Source organism: Python bivittatus, unplaced genomic scaffold, assembly GCF_059951505.1.
Source record: "Python bivittatus isolate LINGU-HERP-01145 unplaced genomic scaffold, Pbiv_v1 ctg000580_np1212, whole genome shotgun sequence".
NCBI lineage: Eukaryota > Metazoa > Chordata > Lepidosauria > Squamata > Pythonidae > Python > Python bivittatus.
Window position 1 is genome coordinate 5,250,704 of NW_028277087.1, and position 12,265 is coordinate 5,262,968.

Sequence of the window (12,265 nt, forward strand, 5' to 3'; positions counted from 1 at the left end):
GACTGATGCCTAGATTTATTTATTTAGGGGGAATACTGCATAGCAGTTAGGTTATGGATCAAAGAAGTAGGCAGCCAGAATTCAAGACCCCGACCTGCTCCGAAGCTCATAGGAGTTCATAGTTCTCAGCCTACTCTACCTCGCAGGGTTGTTGTGAAGATGAAAGGGGAGAAGGTTGACCACGTGTGCCCTCTTAACTTGCAGATTAGGATTAGAACTGTCCTACCATTCAATAAATTGTCACTTAATTGCAGGAATGGCTGATTAATTGCTGAATGAAATAATAATTGGGCTATACGGCAATTTAACAATACTAGCTGATACTCCATACTAAAAAGACTCTCAAAGCAGCTAACAACCATTATGAAATCTCAGTAAATAAAACAAAAAATTAAGGGTTGCAATGGAGTTCATAGAATACACATGCTTTTTAACCTTATCCTCTGCTTTCCAGATGTGTTGGACCAACCAAAATTTCCAGGTAGTGTGGCCAAATTGGAGAAGGCTGGATTATTCAGCCAATTAATCAATCCAAATCTATATAATTAATCAACAGAAATGGGGTGACAGCCTTAATTGTAACAGAGGATCCAGATAGCTTTGATCTTCCTCATAGTGCCTTTTTAAGGCACTCTCGATAACCCAAAATATGTTATCCAGATGTGCCTGAAAAATCGCCTCCAAGATAAAATGACATTTCCAGAAATTATTTGCTTCCTAGACCTCCAACACTTTTCATCAGGCGGGGGGCTGCAAAACAGGGAGCCAGCCTCCCTTCCCAATACCCAGCGAGAAGACCATCAGGAAAAGAGTGAGCTGGAGAGTTGTTGGCAATGGAAGAACGTTATCTCATGATAGCTCATTAATATATTTATTCTGGACTCAGTGTGATGTTGTGTTTAAGGTCTTGGACTAAGAATGGGGAGACCCCAGGTTCTAATCCCCCCTCGGCCACAGAAGCTCCCCAGGAGGCTTTGGGTTAATTACTATCTCTCTACCTCTTGAAAGGAGAGTTTGAGTTCTTATGAATAATATGAATAAGTGAATTTGGGGGGTGCACTTAATATTTTTACAAGACCCAGAGACCTCAGTGGGGGAGATATATCACACATTTAAGTGAACATTTTTTTTCTGTTTTTTTGACAGTTTTGGTGGGTTCCTCTGTTCTTTAAGCTCTGAAGTCTGTTTTAGGGGCTTTTGGCTATATTTATACAGCACATTTAACTGAGTCAAAGTCCTACGCAACATAGAAAACTTAATTAGCATTCATCCCAGGTTTTTGTTTTGTTCTGCTTTATTTGTGTGTGTGAGGACATGCCCATTTGTTGAGTTTATGGTTCGATGGATTGTGTGAAGTTCCCAAAATGAATTAATTCAGTCCCCGGGTTGCACGTGTTGAACTTCTCCACTTTTGCTGTTGTGCATGGCTCCAGAATTAGGGCTGTGTTTGCAAGGCTGAAACTCCAGAACTGTTGCAAAGAGTTTTCCAAAAGAAACGCTGAAGCCTGAAGGCAGGAGATTCCCATTGTCAGGAATTTTCACCTCCTTCCCCCTCCTGGATCTTTAGCTCTCCCTGTTGGTAAAAGGCTATGGGGTTAACATACAATTGAAACCAGAGACATCTCTTTTGGGGTTGATGGATAAACAATTGGAAAAATCTCATGGGCCTTTGTTTTTATATATGATAACTGCAGCGAGACTTTTATATGCTCAAAGGTGGAAGAACTCGATTACCTAGGAGGGGAGAATGGATTGTAAGGTTGATGGAGCTAGTTGAGATGGCAAAACTGACAGCTTTGATTAGAGAAGACATTGGTAATTTCAACGCGAATTGGAAGCCCCTTATGGACTTTGTGTGGGAAACAGGAAAAAAAGTGAAATTATGATATATGGATTTGATTAGAAATTAATATAGAAAAAAAGGGTGCTAAGTTGAAAGAGTAAGAGCTGAATGTATGTTTTACTTATATTTGCTGTCAAAGTAGTCAGAAGTCACTTTTTTGCATTTCTGCTTTTTTCTTTTTTGGCACTTTTGCTTTCTTTCTTTTTCTATTTTTTCTTGATTAGTTCTCGTTAGTTTTTATCTTTCCGTTTTTTAAAAATCTAATAAAGCTATTATAAAAAAAAGATAAAAGGCTATGGGTCCACACCATCATTTCGTGGCTTTGAAAGGGAGGGGGGTGTTTTCCTGCTCCCTCGTGAGGGTTGCTCCTTCTTTCCTCTGCGTTTTTACTGCTTTTTTGACCTTCCTTCCTCCCCGGCGGGGAGCGCCGGCCTGTGCCCGCAGAGGCCTCCGCGTGTCAAGATCCGCCGCGGGCGGGCCAGGGCGAGGCGGCCGGAGGCGCTGAAGGCGCGCAAGCAGCGGCCGCGTGGAAGGGAAAGGAAGCAGCCCGGTGGCTTTCAGGGCCGGCTGTCCGACGGGGGTCTGCAGCTGCGCCAGATGTGTGGCAGAGGCGCCGCTGCGCGCGGCCACAAGCCCCGGCTCGGTTCGCCCGCGCCCATCGCCCATCGCCGCCCGGCTTCCGTGCCAGCCCCCGCCGGCGCCCATCCGCCTGCGCTCCAGCCCCCACCGCGCCTTCCGCAGCGCGCCCTCCCCGGCCCGCCCCACGGCCCGGCCAGCCCTCGACCTCCCTCCCGTTGAGCCCCGCGGCGGGCCGGGCCAGGCCAGCCGCCCCGCGCCTCTCCTCCCGCGCGCCTGGCACTTCTCGGCCGGCCTCTCCCCCGCGGCGCCGCCTCGCCCTGCCGGCTCGCCCTCCTGAGCCCCAGCCATCCGCGCCCGGGCGCCCCTTCGCGCCGCCTCTCTCGCCGTGCGCCGCCGCCTCCGCCGCGCTCTGCCCCGCCAGCCCCGTTCCCGGGCGGGCACGGCGGCCTCCCTCCCCGCTTCCCTCCCCCCCTCCGCCGCTCCCAGGCTGCTCCGCTGCTCGCCCGGCGCGCCCCCGACGCCGCTCCGCTCCGCTCCTCCTGCGCCCGCTTTGCCTGCCGTCGCCGGCTCGCCCGCTCCTCCTCTCTGCCGCCGCCGCCCAGCGCAGGAGGCCCCAGCGCGATCCCCTCTCCCGGCACCCTCCGGCCGGGGCGATGGCAGCGAGCGCCGCGCTCTTGCGGCTGCTGGCCGCGGCGGTGGCCCTCGCGTGCCTGGCCGTGGCGGCCCCTTCCTCCGCGCCGCCGCCGCCGCCGCCGCCGCCTCCCGAAGACGCCGATCCCTTCGCCGCTCAGCTGGGCAACATCTCCGCTTGCCAAGCCCGCTGCGCCCAGAGCCTCCGGCAGAGCCCCGCCGCAGCCCCCGCCGCCGCCAAGGTAGCCGTTGCCGCGGGGAGCGGGGCGGGGGGAGGCTCGCGGGGGGCTTTGGGGAGCTAAATAAAAAAGCCAAACGGTCGACTAAGGGGAGAGACCATCATACAAAGCAGCCCCCCGGGGGGATCTGCCTCCGCCCCGGCTGTTTTCCTTCATTCCAAGTGAAAAATAATTGTTTTCTAGGCGTCCATATTTCTGGATCTGTATTTCTGGTCCCAGCATCCATATTTCTGGGATCTGCAGATTTGCAGCTACCTGGATCTGTGGCGGGGCGATGCGCGCAGAGAATGCAAGGGGAAAACCTCAGCTGCATGATAATGATGAAGCTCTCTGCAAGCATGGGGGGCGGGGGAGAACATCACCAGGCTCCCTTTTGCTTTTAGCCACAGAAAGTGGGACGGATGAGAGCGACCATTTTTCCCGAGCTGAGGAAAGCGAGCCAGCCCTTGAGATAGATTTACAAAAATTGGGATTAAAAAAAAAACCCACCCACACATTTTCCTTTATAATTTGGAATAGTTATTTTACCGAGAGTATCATTCCTGTGGCCTGTTTTTATTCTAGCTTGCTTTTTTGCACAAACCTGATTCAGCTTATCTTCTGCCTCTTTGGCTTGGTGGAGGTGTCAGTCTGACACCTGCCCCCCCTTTGGTGGACACCCATTTTATACAGTAACGAAATTCTGCATTGCTGCGTTTGAATTCAATCTTTTATGAATGCCGCCCCACCTCAGAACGCTACTTGGCATGTGCTTGAGTTTGCAATTACATTTCCACTTACCTGGGAGTAAATCCTATTGAACTTGTTGGAGATTATTAATACTCTACCTGTATTGCCCTTCGAAACTGTGCTGAAAGTGCCCAAATTACCTCTCCAGATCTGTGCATGCTGACTTGGAAGCAATTATGAACTGCATTCAGCACCATTTACTCTTAGGTAAAACTGGGCTGAGCTTTTGGGCTTTTCGGTACTCATTTCTGCAGTGAAATAAAAATGATAAAACCTGTCCTCAGTGCCAGCATTCAAATGAAGTTTGTTCCCATACAGGGTGGAGGGTCTTAAATCAGTTTATCCTCTGCAGTAGATACGAAGGGATTTCCTCTGTCTCTCTCTCTCGCCAAAACGCATCCGTCATGGCTCAAATAATGTCATGTTATCCTGAAGGAATTGATAATATGAGATGTAGGCGTTTTTTGAAATAAACAAGCTAAGGTCCTGGGGCACGCTACATTTCTTTTTTTCTTTTTTTAATGGCTGGCATACCTTATTGGAGAGATCTAAAAGTTCATCTGATACTGTTCAAATTCCAACGTGATGTTGTCCAAATTCTGTTTCCTGTTTGGAAGCTTGTAGGTCAGGCAGCACGGAGAAAACTATTTTTCTCTGACCTGCCCCTGACTTATTTATTTCATTTACTGCACCTGCTTTTAAGCCAATGAAATCATCATGACTCTAAGCAGCTCCCAAGCCAGAGTTACAGTACAATAACTTGAATACTGTGTCAAAAATTCAATAACAGAAACTAACCATCCTCATTAAACTTATCCCAGCAAAATTAAAACAAAAATCAGAAAAGATACTACCACATATCAGAAATCATGAGTACTGTAGTAAGAGGTACACATCCAGGGATCTCTGACTACTCACACCTCAGGCCCTGAATGCATCTTGAAAAAGCAATATTTTCAGGTCTTTTCTGAATATTAGTCACTTGTTCAGTGAGATGGGCAGCATATATAAATTTGAAAATAAAATAAAAACATTAGAAATGAGGGCACAGATCTTGTATTTGTCAGGAGGGATCCATTGCACCTTGTGAGATCTGAGGACTCTTAACAAAAACTCTCATGACCTGGGTGGAAAGATCCTGCTTGGAGTAAGTGGTCTCATAAACAACCAGGTCCCAAGCTATGTAGGACTTTAAAGGTTATAACCAGCACCCAGCAAACCAGAAACTAGGACAGCTCATGAGTGCTGGTGGTGTAGGAGATTACTGGTTTGTCTGTATTAGTACATAGCCTGCTACATTTTGTACCAGTTGCAGCTTCCAGATAATCTTCAGGGGCAATCCCATGTAGGACATGTTGCAGTAGTCCATACATGAGGTGACAAGGCCATGAGTGAATGTTGCCAATGCCTCTTTTTCCAGAAAAAATAGCAGTTGGTACACCAGTTTCCATCTGCTGTTCCAGGAGGAGCTGAGAGTCCAGGAGTACCAGCACAACCCCATCTGAAGCTAATCTAGTCCTGGAATTAGTTGGCTTCTGATCCCACAGTGACTCCATCTTGCTGAGATTAAGTTGTCCCCTCTTTCCATCCAGTTCCTTACAGCCTTCAGGTCATGACTTCTACCACAACCCCTGGATGATTTGGGGCTGAGATGGACAGCTGGGTATCACCAGCATCCTGATGATTCCAAACCCCACACCAGAGATAAACTCCCCCAGTAGCTTCATGTAGATGTTAAATAAGAGACAGGAGAAGATGGAGCCCTTTGTCCCAAATACCTGGTGGTCAGAGATATGCTGCCCTTAAAGATAGCATCTCCTTTATTAGGTGCTGCTGTGAATAGGCATGTCATAAAAACATCCCCTGCCTTGCAGGTCCAACCCAGAGCAAGGGGGTTGACATGCAGGAGGGACCAGTTATTCTTGCAACACCATCAGTTAGCAATTTAATTTGATTTCAGGACGTGCAGCACAATGGAATCTTTCACTGGACTGAAATCTTCAGGCTAGTTATGGGTTTGTACAGTAGGATGTAGGCTGTGGGGCATCTATAGCGCCATCTTACAAGAGATGTACATATTGTGGGTCATGTTGCAGATACCTTGTGATCAGGCCCGTCCTGCCTTCAAATACTCTTCCAACCGCGTGGGGAGGTTCACAAAATACCTTGGTTAAAACCTAGCAATTATACAACATACAACGTGCAAGACTTGCTTAGTTTTTAAACTTGGTTAGTTTTTTGTGGGCTAAGAGTGTGGTGTGCACCCACTCTTTGATTCGTGGATGGTTCCATGTATTGTGCAAAGCAGAAACTGGATTAATTCAATTAAAAATTTAAGAGGAAACGCAAACTTGAATTCTATCCTGTGAAATTTGCTGGAACAGACCAGAGTCAGCATGGTGAGGCACGTGCTTTCCCAGTTTGATTGCCATCGAGATGTAAAGTCTTCTACTCCCAGAATTCTTATCAGTTGCCAACCTGGGAATTCTGGGAATTGAAGTTCTTCCATCTGGAAGGTACCCCGGTTACTGGGAGGTGGCTGGTGAAGTGGTTGGGATGTTCAACCACTACCAGATGGACGGCTTCAAATCCTCACTCAGCTGTGGGAGCTCTCTGAGTCAGTGTGGACCAGTCTCTCTCAGCCCAACCTACCTTACAGGGTTGTTGTTGATGGCATGAAAGAACTGAGAGAGGAGTGCTACGTATAGTACGTCAATTTGGGCTTTAGATATAAGGGAAAAATAATAAAAATTTACCATCACATTTCCAATAATGACTAACCAGCTACTTCTCCGTCTCCAGCAGAGGATTACAGCACCAATGTTTACCCTTAGCCACTGATTCTCAGAGGTTGATTGCCTCTTTATGGGGAGGCCCTGTTTCACCTGGTTGCAGGGGCATCCACAGAGAAGGGGTGGTGTCAAAAATCAAGATGGGGGTCACCAACCATGTGATCAAAGCAGCATTTCTCAGCCTTGGCAACTTTAAGATGTGTGGACTTCAACTCCCAGGATTCCCTAACCATCATCTCCCTGGCTGGGGAATCCCCAGCTTGCTGGATGGAGAGTTCTGGGAGTTGAAGTCCACACATCTTAAAGTTGCCAAGGTTGAGAAACACTGGATTAAAGCCTCACACTTTTTTTGCACATGTTGCACAGGGTCAGGGTTTTGATGTCCCGGTCACTTTCTTTTTTGACCCCCCCCCCCATAGTCCCCTGCATGTTTATCTGTGTCAGTGGTGGGGGCAGGGTGCTGTATGAATAAGCTAACCCAGTCAGTATTGTGGCAAGGAGGGGATCAGTTTTAACTTGAAATTGTACTGGGAGAACTTTGACCCAAACTATCTGATTGACCCTGGGTCCATGCCCCGTCCAGTCAGTCCTCCAAGAAATAGAGATACAGGTGCAGAGCGGCTGAAAAAAGCAAAGTATTTCAGAACTCATGGTCAAGTCTGGAAGCTTCAAGACAGAGTCCTCAAAAATTGGCCCTGTTCCCATGACCCAAGGAATCCAGTCAACATGCAACTCGGAAGGCTGGATCTATGATGCATCTTTTTAGTCTTCCCAATTGCTGCATAATTGGGCAGCTCTCCCTTCCTCCTCTGCTTTTTTTCCCTTATTTTTTTCCAAGCAAAAGCAAAAAAAAAAAAAGAGAAGAAAACCCAAGATCCACATAACATCAGAATTGAAGAAAGGTGTAGGGGGTTGTACCTCCCACCCATTTCTGTCATTTTGCACTCCCCCCCCCCCCGCTTTGCAGAATTCAGGGCTTGGTAGTGGTGATGAAACCAGAAGCATCCATAGAGATAGACAGCTAGAGAGGTCCTGGTTTCTTTTGCAGGGCCTCTCTAGCATTTTTATTCCACTATCAGCTGTTCACACAGAGTGACTGATAGGGTGGGTTGGGCTGAGAACTTGCCTTTCTGATTATTTAAGCTAAATGCCAGTTTTTTTAAAAGGAAGGGCAACTATTGACCCAGCTGGATTATGCACTATCAGAACATGAGAAATTGGATTATGCAAAGAGACCACTATGCCCTTAATGTAGTGTTTCTTAATCTTGGCAACTTTAAGATGTGTGGACTTCAATTCCCAGAATTCTGGGAATTAAAGTCCACACATCTTAAAATTGCTAAGGTTGAGAAACACTGCCTTAATGTAACTCTGTCTGTAACCATAATACAAATTCTTCTATGCTCTTAATGGCAGCCCTGTGCTGCAGGGCCTTCCATGTAGGGGGAGGGATGTGGTCAGTAAAGTCAAGATGGAGGCTACGAGTGCAGAATTGAATCCCTGCCCCTTTTAAATGCAATGCATGTTAAAAAGTGATGGGCCTTCGATCACGCTCATTAGTGTGACTTTTTTTTTACATTCCCTCCACGGACACTCCTGCTTTGCTGGATTCGTGCGATGGTTTGCTAAGATAAGAGGTATCCTAGGTTAGCAGTTCAGTGAGTTAAATACATTATGTGAACCAGGGCTTTTAAGTGTCTTGGTGTGTAGAACCCTGAGAGACCACTTTAAAAGCATACAAAATATGAACTCCTGTTACTTCTTTGGAACAGACCTAGCATCCTTTTAGCCCAGCTGGTTGTTTCCAACAGGGATCATCCAAATGTTCTTGCAGATTTCAGATGGGTGACAAAGGTAAGACCACTAAGGCTTTTCCATCTCAACTGGCTGATTCAGGATTGCTTCTGGAAACCATAAATGAGATGTGACTGCTGGCAGTGTGTGTATTTCCCTCCCACTTTGGATTATCATGTCCTCCTATTTATTTTAATGATGTTGTTTTGAATTTTTGTCTTTGTTGGGCTGTTGTTGTCAAGCAACTTGAGAATATGAACGACGTGAAAGAGGGCTGTAAATGTTAGTAATGTGTAAATAACCCATATAAATAAAATATATGTTTTGTTTCCGAACAGTTGCTAGGGGTTGGAAGAATTTTAAAACTGCTTCCTAGATCGGAATAAAAACATTTCCAGACGTATCAGCTGAATTGGATTCACACAGCCAGCTAAGCCACCATTTGTTTAACTATGGAAATAAACACAGTGGCTGGATTCCCAATATGTTAGGCCAGAACCAACCTGAATGTGTGATGGCTTAAGATCATGAGAAATGAGTTCCATGAGATTCTATCCTGGTCAGATTGGACAGGTCGTGCGTTGGGCCCTATCGAAAGTGGAGCAGATTAGTTTTCTGCTGTTGTGGATGATAGGACTTAAACTTTTGTTTGAAATGATAAGAAAGGGGATTTTGATTTGGAAGAAATATCTGATGGTACAAATTTGTGGAATCCAGAAGGAGATGGATTCTCCTTCACAGTTCTTAAATAGTGACTGGAGGGTCACATCATGGGTGATATAACATTATATTTACTTCATCAACCAGGGGTTAGAGTAGATGACTTTGAAACCCTTCTGATACTGTGGCTCTGTGATCATCAGTGGGCAGGACAACATTCTTCAGATGCTCACCAAGAGAAGTTCATTTTTCCAGCATCACTTTCATGTCTCCTGTTTTCAGTACTGAAATCACAGGCTCCTTGGAGCAGGGACTGTATTGTTTCCAACGTAGATCTGTACACAAAGTTCTGTACATCATTGATGCCTTAGAAACAACTTCACTCATTGTTACTAGAACCAAGACCTCAATGTTGGCAACTAATATTGGCCAGGATCAAGGACAAGGGGGGGAAAGGGAAAAGGTTATGCTGAGAGATATTGCAAGTGCACTTAACTTAGATTTAACTATAAAGTGAAGGTAAGATGGATGGAAGAGAAGGCCATCCACAAAGAAGAGCCATGATGGTTAGATTTTCCACGATCAGAAGCAGTCTGCTTCTATGTACCAAAAAGGGAAGGTTTGTAGTTCACTGACAAAGCCTGTTTTTCATGCAGAAGGTCTCTAATGCAGTGTTTGATATTACCAGGCAAAACTAGAACGCTTTGGAGACTTTTTGGAGACTGTGAGCCTAATCTGCTTACCAGTGGCCACATACGAGCTGCAGGGTTTCAGCTGAGACTTATCTCCTCACCCAAATTCCTACCACTTCTTAATGAAATGAGCCTTGAAATAGCTTTTCGCTGGGCTTCCCCATCCATGCCTGTGCCATATCTAGGCTGCACATATGTGGTCCACCACTAGATGGCAGTAAACAGAGGCTTCTGTATCTATTTGCTGCCATCCTGTGGTATTCCAGATACTTGCAGTCCAGATATTATACATCCAGTCAGGAAAATTGTGGGGCAGGCAAAGCTATCTCCAAACATCCTAATGTGTGGAAGCCTGTCCTCCTTGGATGTCAACCAACGTCTGAAGGAAGGGAAGAGTTTTGGGTTTGGACTCAAACACTTTGAGAAACACTGGCCTAGACTATAGGTGGGACAGTGAACATGTCCCAAGGACCTCTGAGCCTAATCTGCTTACCGGTGGCCACATATGAGCTGCAGGGCTTCAGCTGAGACTGATCTGCTCCCTGAAATTCCTACCACTTCTTAGTGAAATTAGCCTTGATACAGCCATGTTATCTTTTGGCCCATGATGGTGCTGAGAGGATGAAGTAGTCCTTGGGACATGTTCACTGCCTCACCTACAGTCTAGGCCAGTATTTCTCAAAGTGTAGTCCGAGGACCCCTGGAGGTCCCCCAAAACCCTCTCAGGGGTCTGTGAAGTCAGAATTATTTGTCAGCCTCTGTTGAAAAATAATAGAGTATTAAAATCCCATCAAACAATGGTGAGAAGTGGTAGTGGCAGTGAATGTGTCCATTTGAATTTTTAATGTGGTAAATACCAATAAATATAACTCATACAAACAAAAGCTTTTTTGGGATCCTCCATAATTTTTAAAAGTGGGAAGGGGTCCTGAGAGAAAAAAGTTTAAGAAACACTGCTCTAGGGAGTACTGAGCCAGATAGACTAATGGTCATCTCGATATAAGTCTTTGTCAGTAAGGTACCAAGAAGAGTGACTAACAGTCTCATTGATTGCGTTCAAGCAGAGGATAGGCAACAATCTGTGAAGGATGCTTTAATGTAGATCAGTGTTTCTCAAGCTTGGCAACTTTAAGACATGTGAACTTCAACTCCCAGAATGGGGATATATGGGCATAGGGCAAATTCCTACCACCAGGTTCATAAGCTTTACCACTTCTTTGTTAGAGCTAAGGAATTTATTTTCTAATTCTTTATATTATTAATTCTGGCTTGCAAGTAAACTGTTGCCAGAGCTTATGCATTGCGGTTAGCTGGAGGGTATGGGAGTTGTAAACCAACACATCTGGAGGACACCGGTCAAGGGACAGCTGGTGTAAGCAGCTGGGGATGAACGGACAGGCAATTAGTATGTGTGTATAGCTCATGAAAGGTTCTGCCTCTTAATAAAATTTGTTAGTCAGAAGAGGTGCTTGCAGACTGCTTTATAAGAAAGTTGCAGTATTGGGAGGTTTATTTTCAATCTAATTCCGAATGATTGTGAACATGGAGTTTGCTGCATTATTCTTAAGAAGATCCTCCTCATTCCTCCTCCTCCTGCTAGCCTGGGAAGCCAAAGTGAACTCTGTCTCTTGAGGCTTCTCAGCATGGTGGCAATTTTGTCAGATGTTTGCTATATCCCACCTAAGGGTCTGTCACAGACCTCAAGGTCTTTTCCCCGGTTCATTTCAGACAGCTCAGATCACATTGGTGTAGATATGATGTTGGGTTTCTGATGTTGGTGTGCATCATTTTACCCCTATTTCAAGTGGAAGAATAACTGGTTAAGAACATAAGAACCTAAGCAGTGCCCTGCTGGATTGGACCCCTGGCCCATCTAGTCTATTCTCACAGTGGCCCACCAACTGCCCAAGGAAGCCCACTAGTCTCCCAGCAGATGGCCTTCAGAGGCAGTCCCATGCCATCAAGGCTAATAGGCCTTGATCCCCAGGACTTCCATGAATTGGTCCAACCCTTTTTTGAAGCCAGCCAAGCTGGAAGCCAGCACCACATCTCACAGTCGCTTTGGAACCGAATTATGTCCTGTGTAAAAAAACATGTCCTTTTGACCTGATTCTTCTAGGATTCAATTTCAATGGGTGACTTCTGGTTCTAGTATTTGGGGAAGGGGAAGGTAGTTCTTCCTTGTCTACTTTATCTACCCCATGCATAATTTTGCACACCTCAGTCATGTCCCCTCTCGTTCGCCTCCTTTCTAGACTAAAAAGCCCCAAACCTTTCTTCATAGGGTAGTTCTAGCCCCTTGATCTT

The 12,265-nt window shown here is 46.1% G+C and overlaps 1 protein-coding gene across 1 annotated transcript in view; it reads left to right on the forward strand.

Annotated features, from left to right (window-relative positions):
• Positions 1-2,214: 2,214 nt before the first annotated feature.
• The window catches only part of TMEM59L (transmembrane protein 59 like), a 39,615-nt gene continuing 29,564 nt past the window's right edge, over positions 2,215-12,265 (forward strand). Inside the window, exon 1 of the mRNA XM_088149417.1 lies at positions 2,215-3,294. Within this exon, the coding sequence (XP_088005543.1) occupies positions 3,076-3,294 (219 nt within the window). The 5' untranslated portion in view covers positions 2,215-3,075. The remainder of the gene's footprint in view (positions 3,295-12,265) is intronic.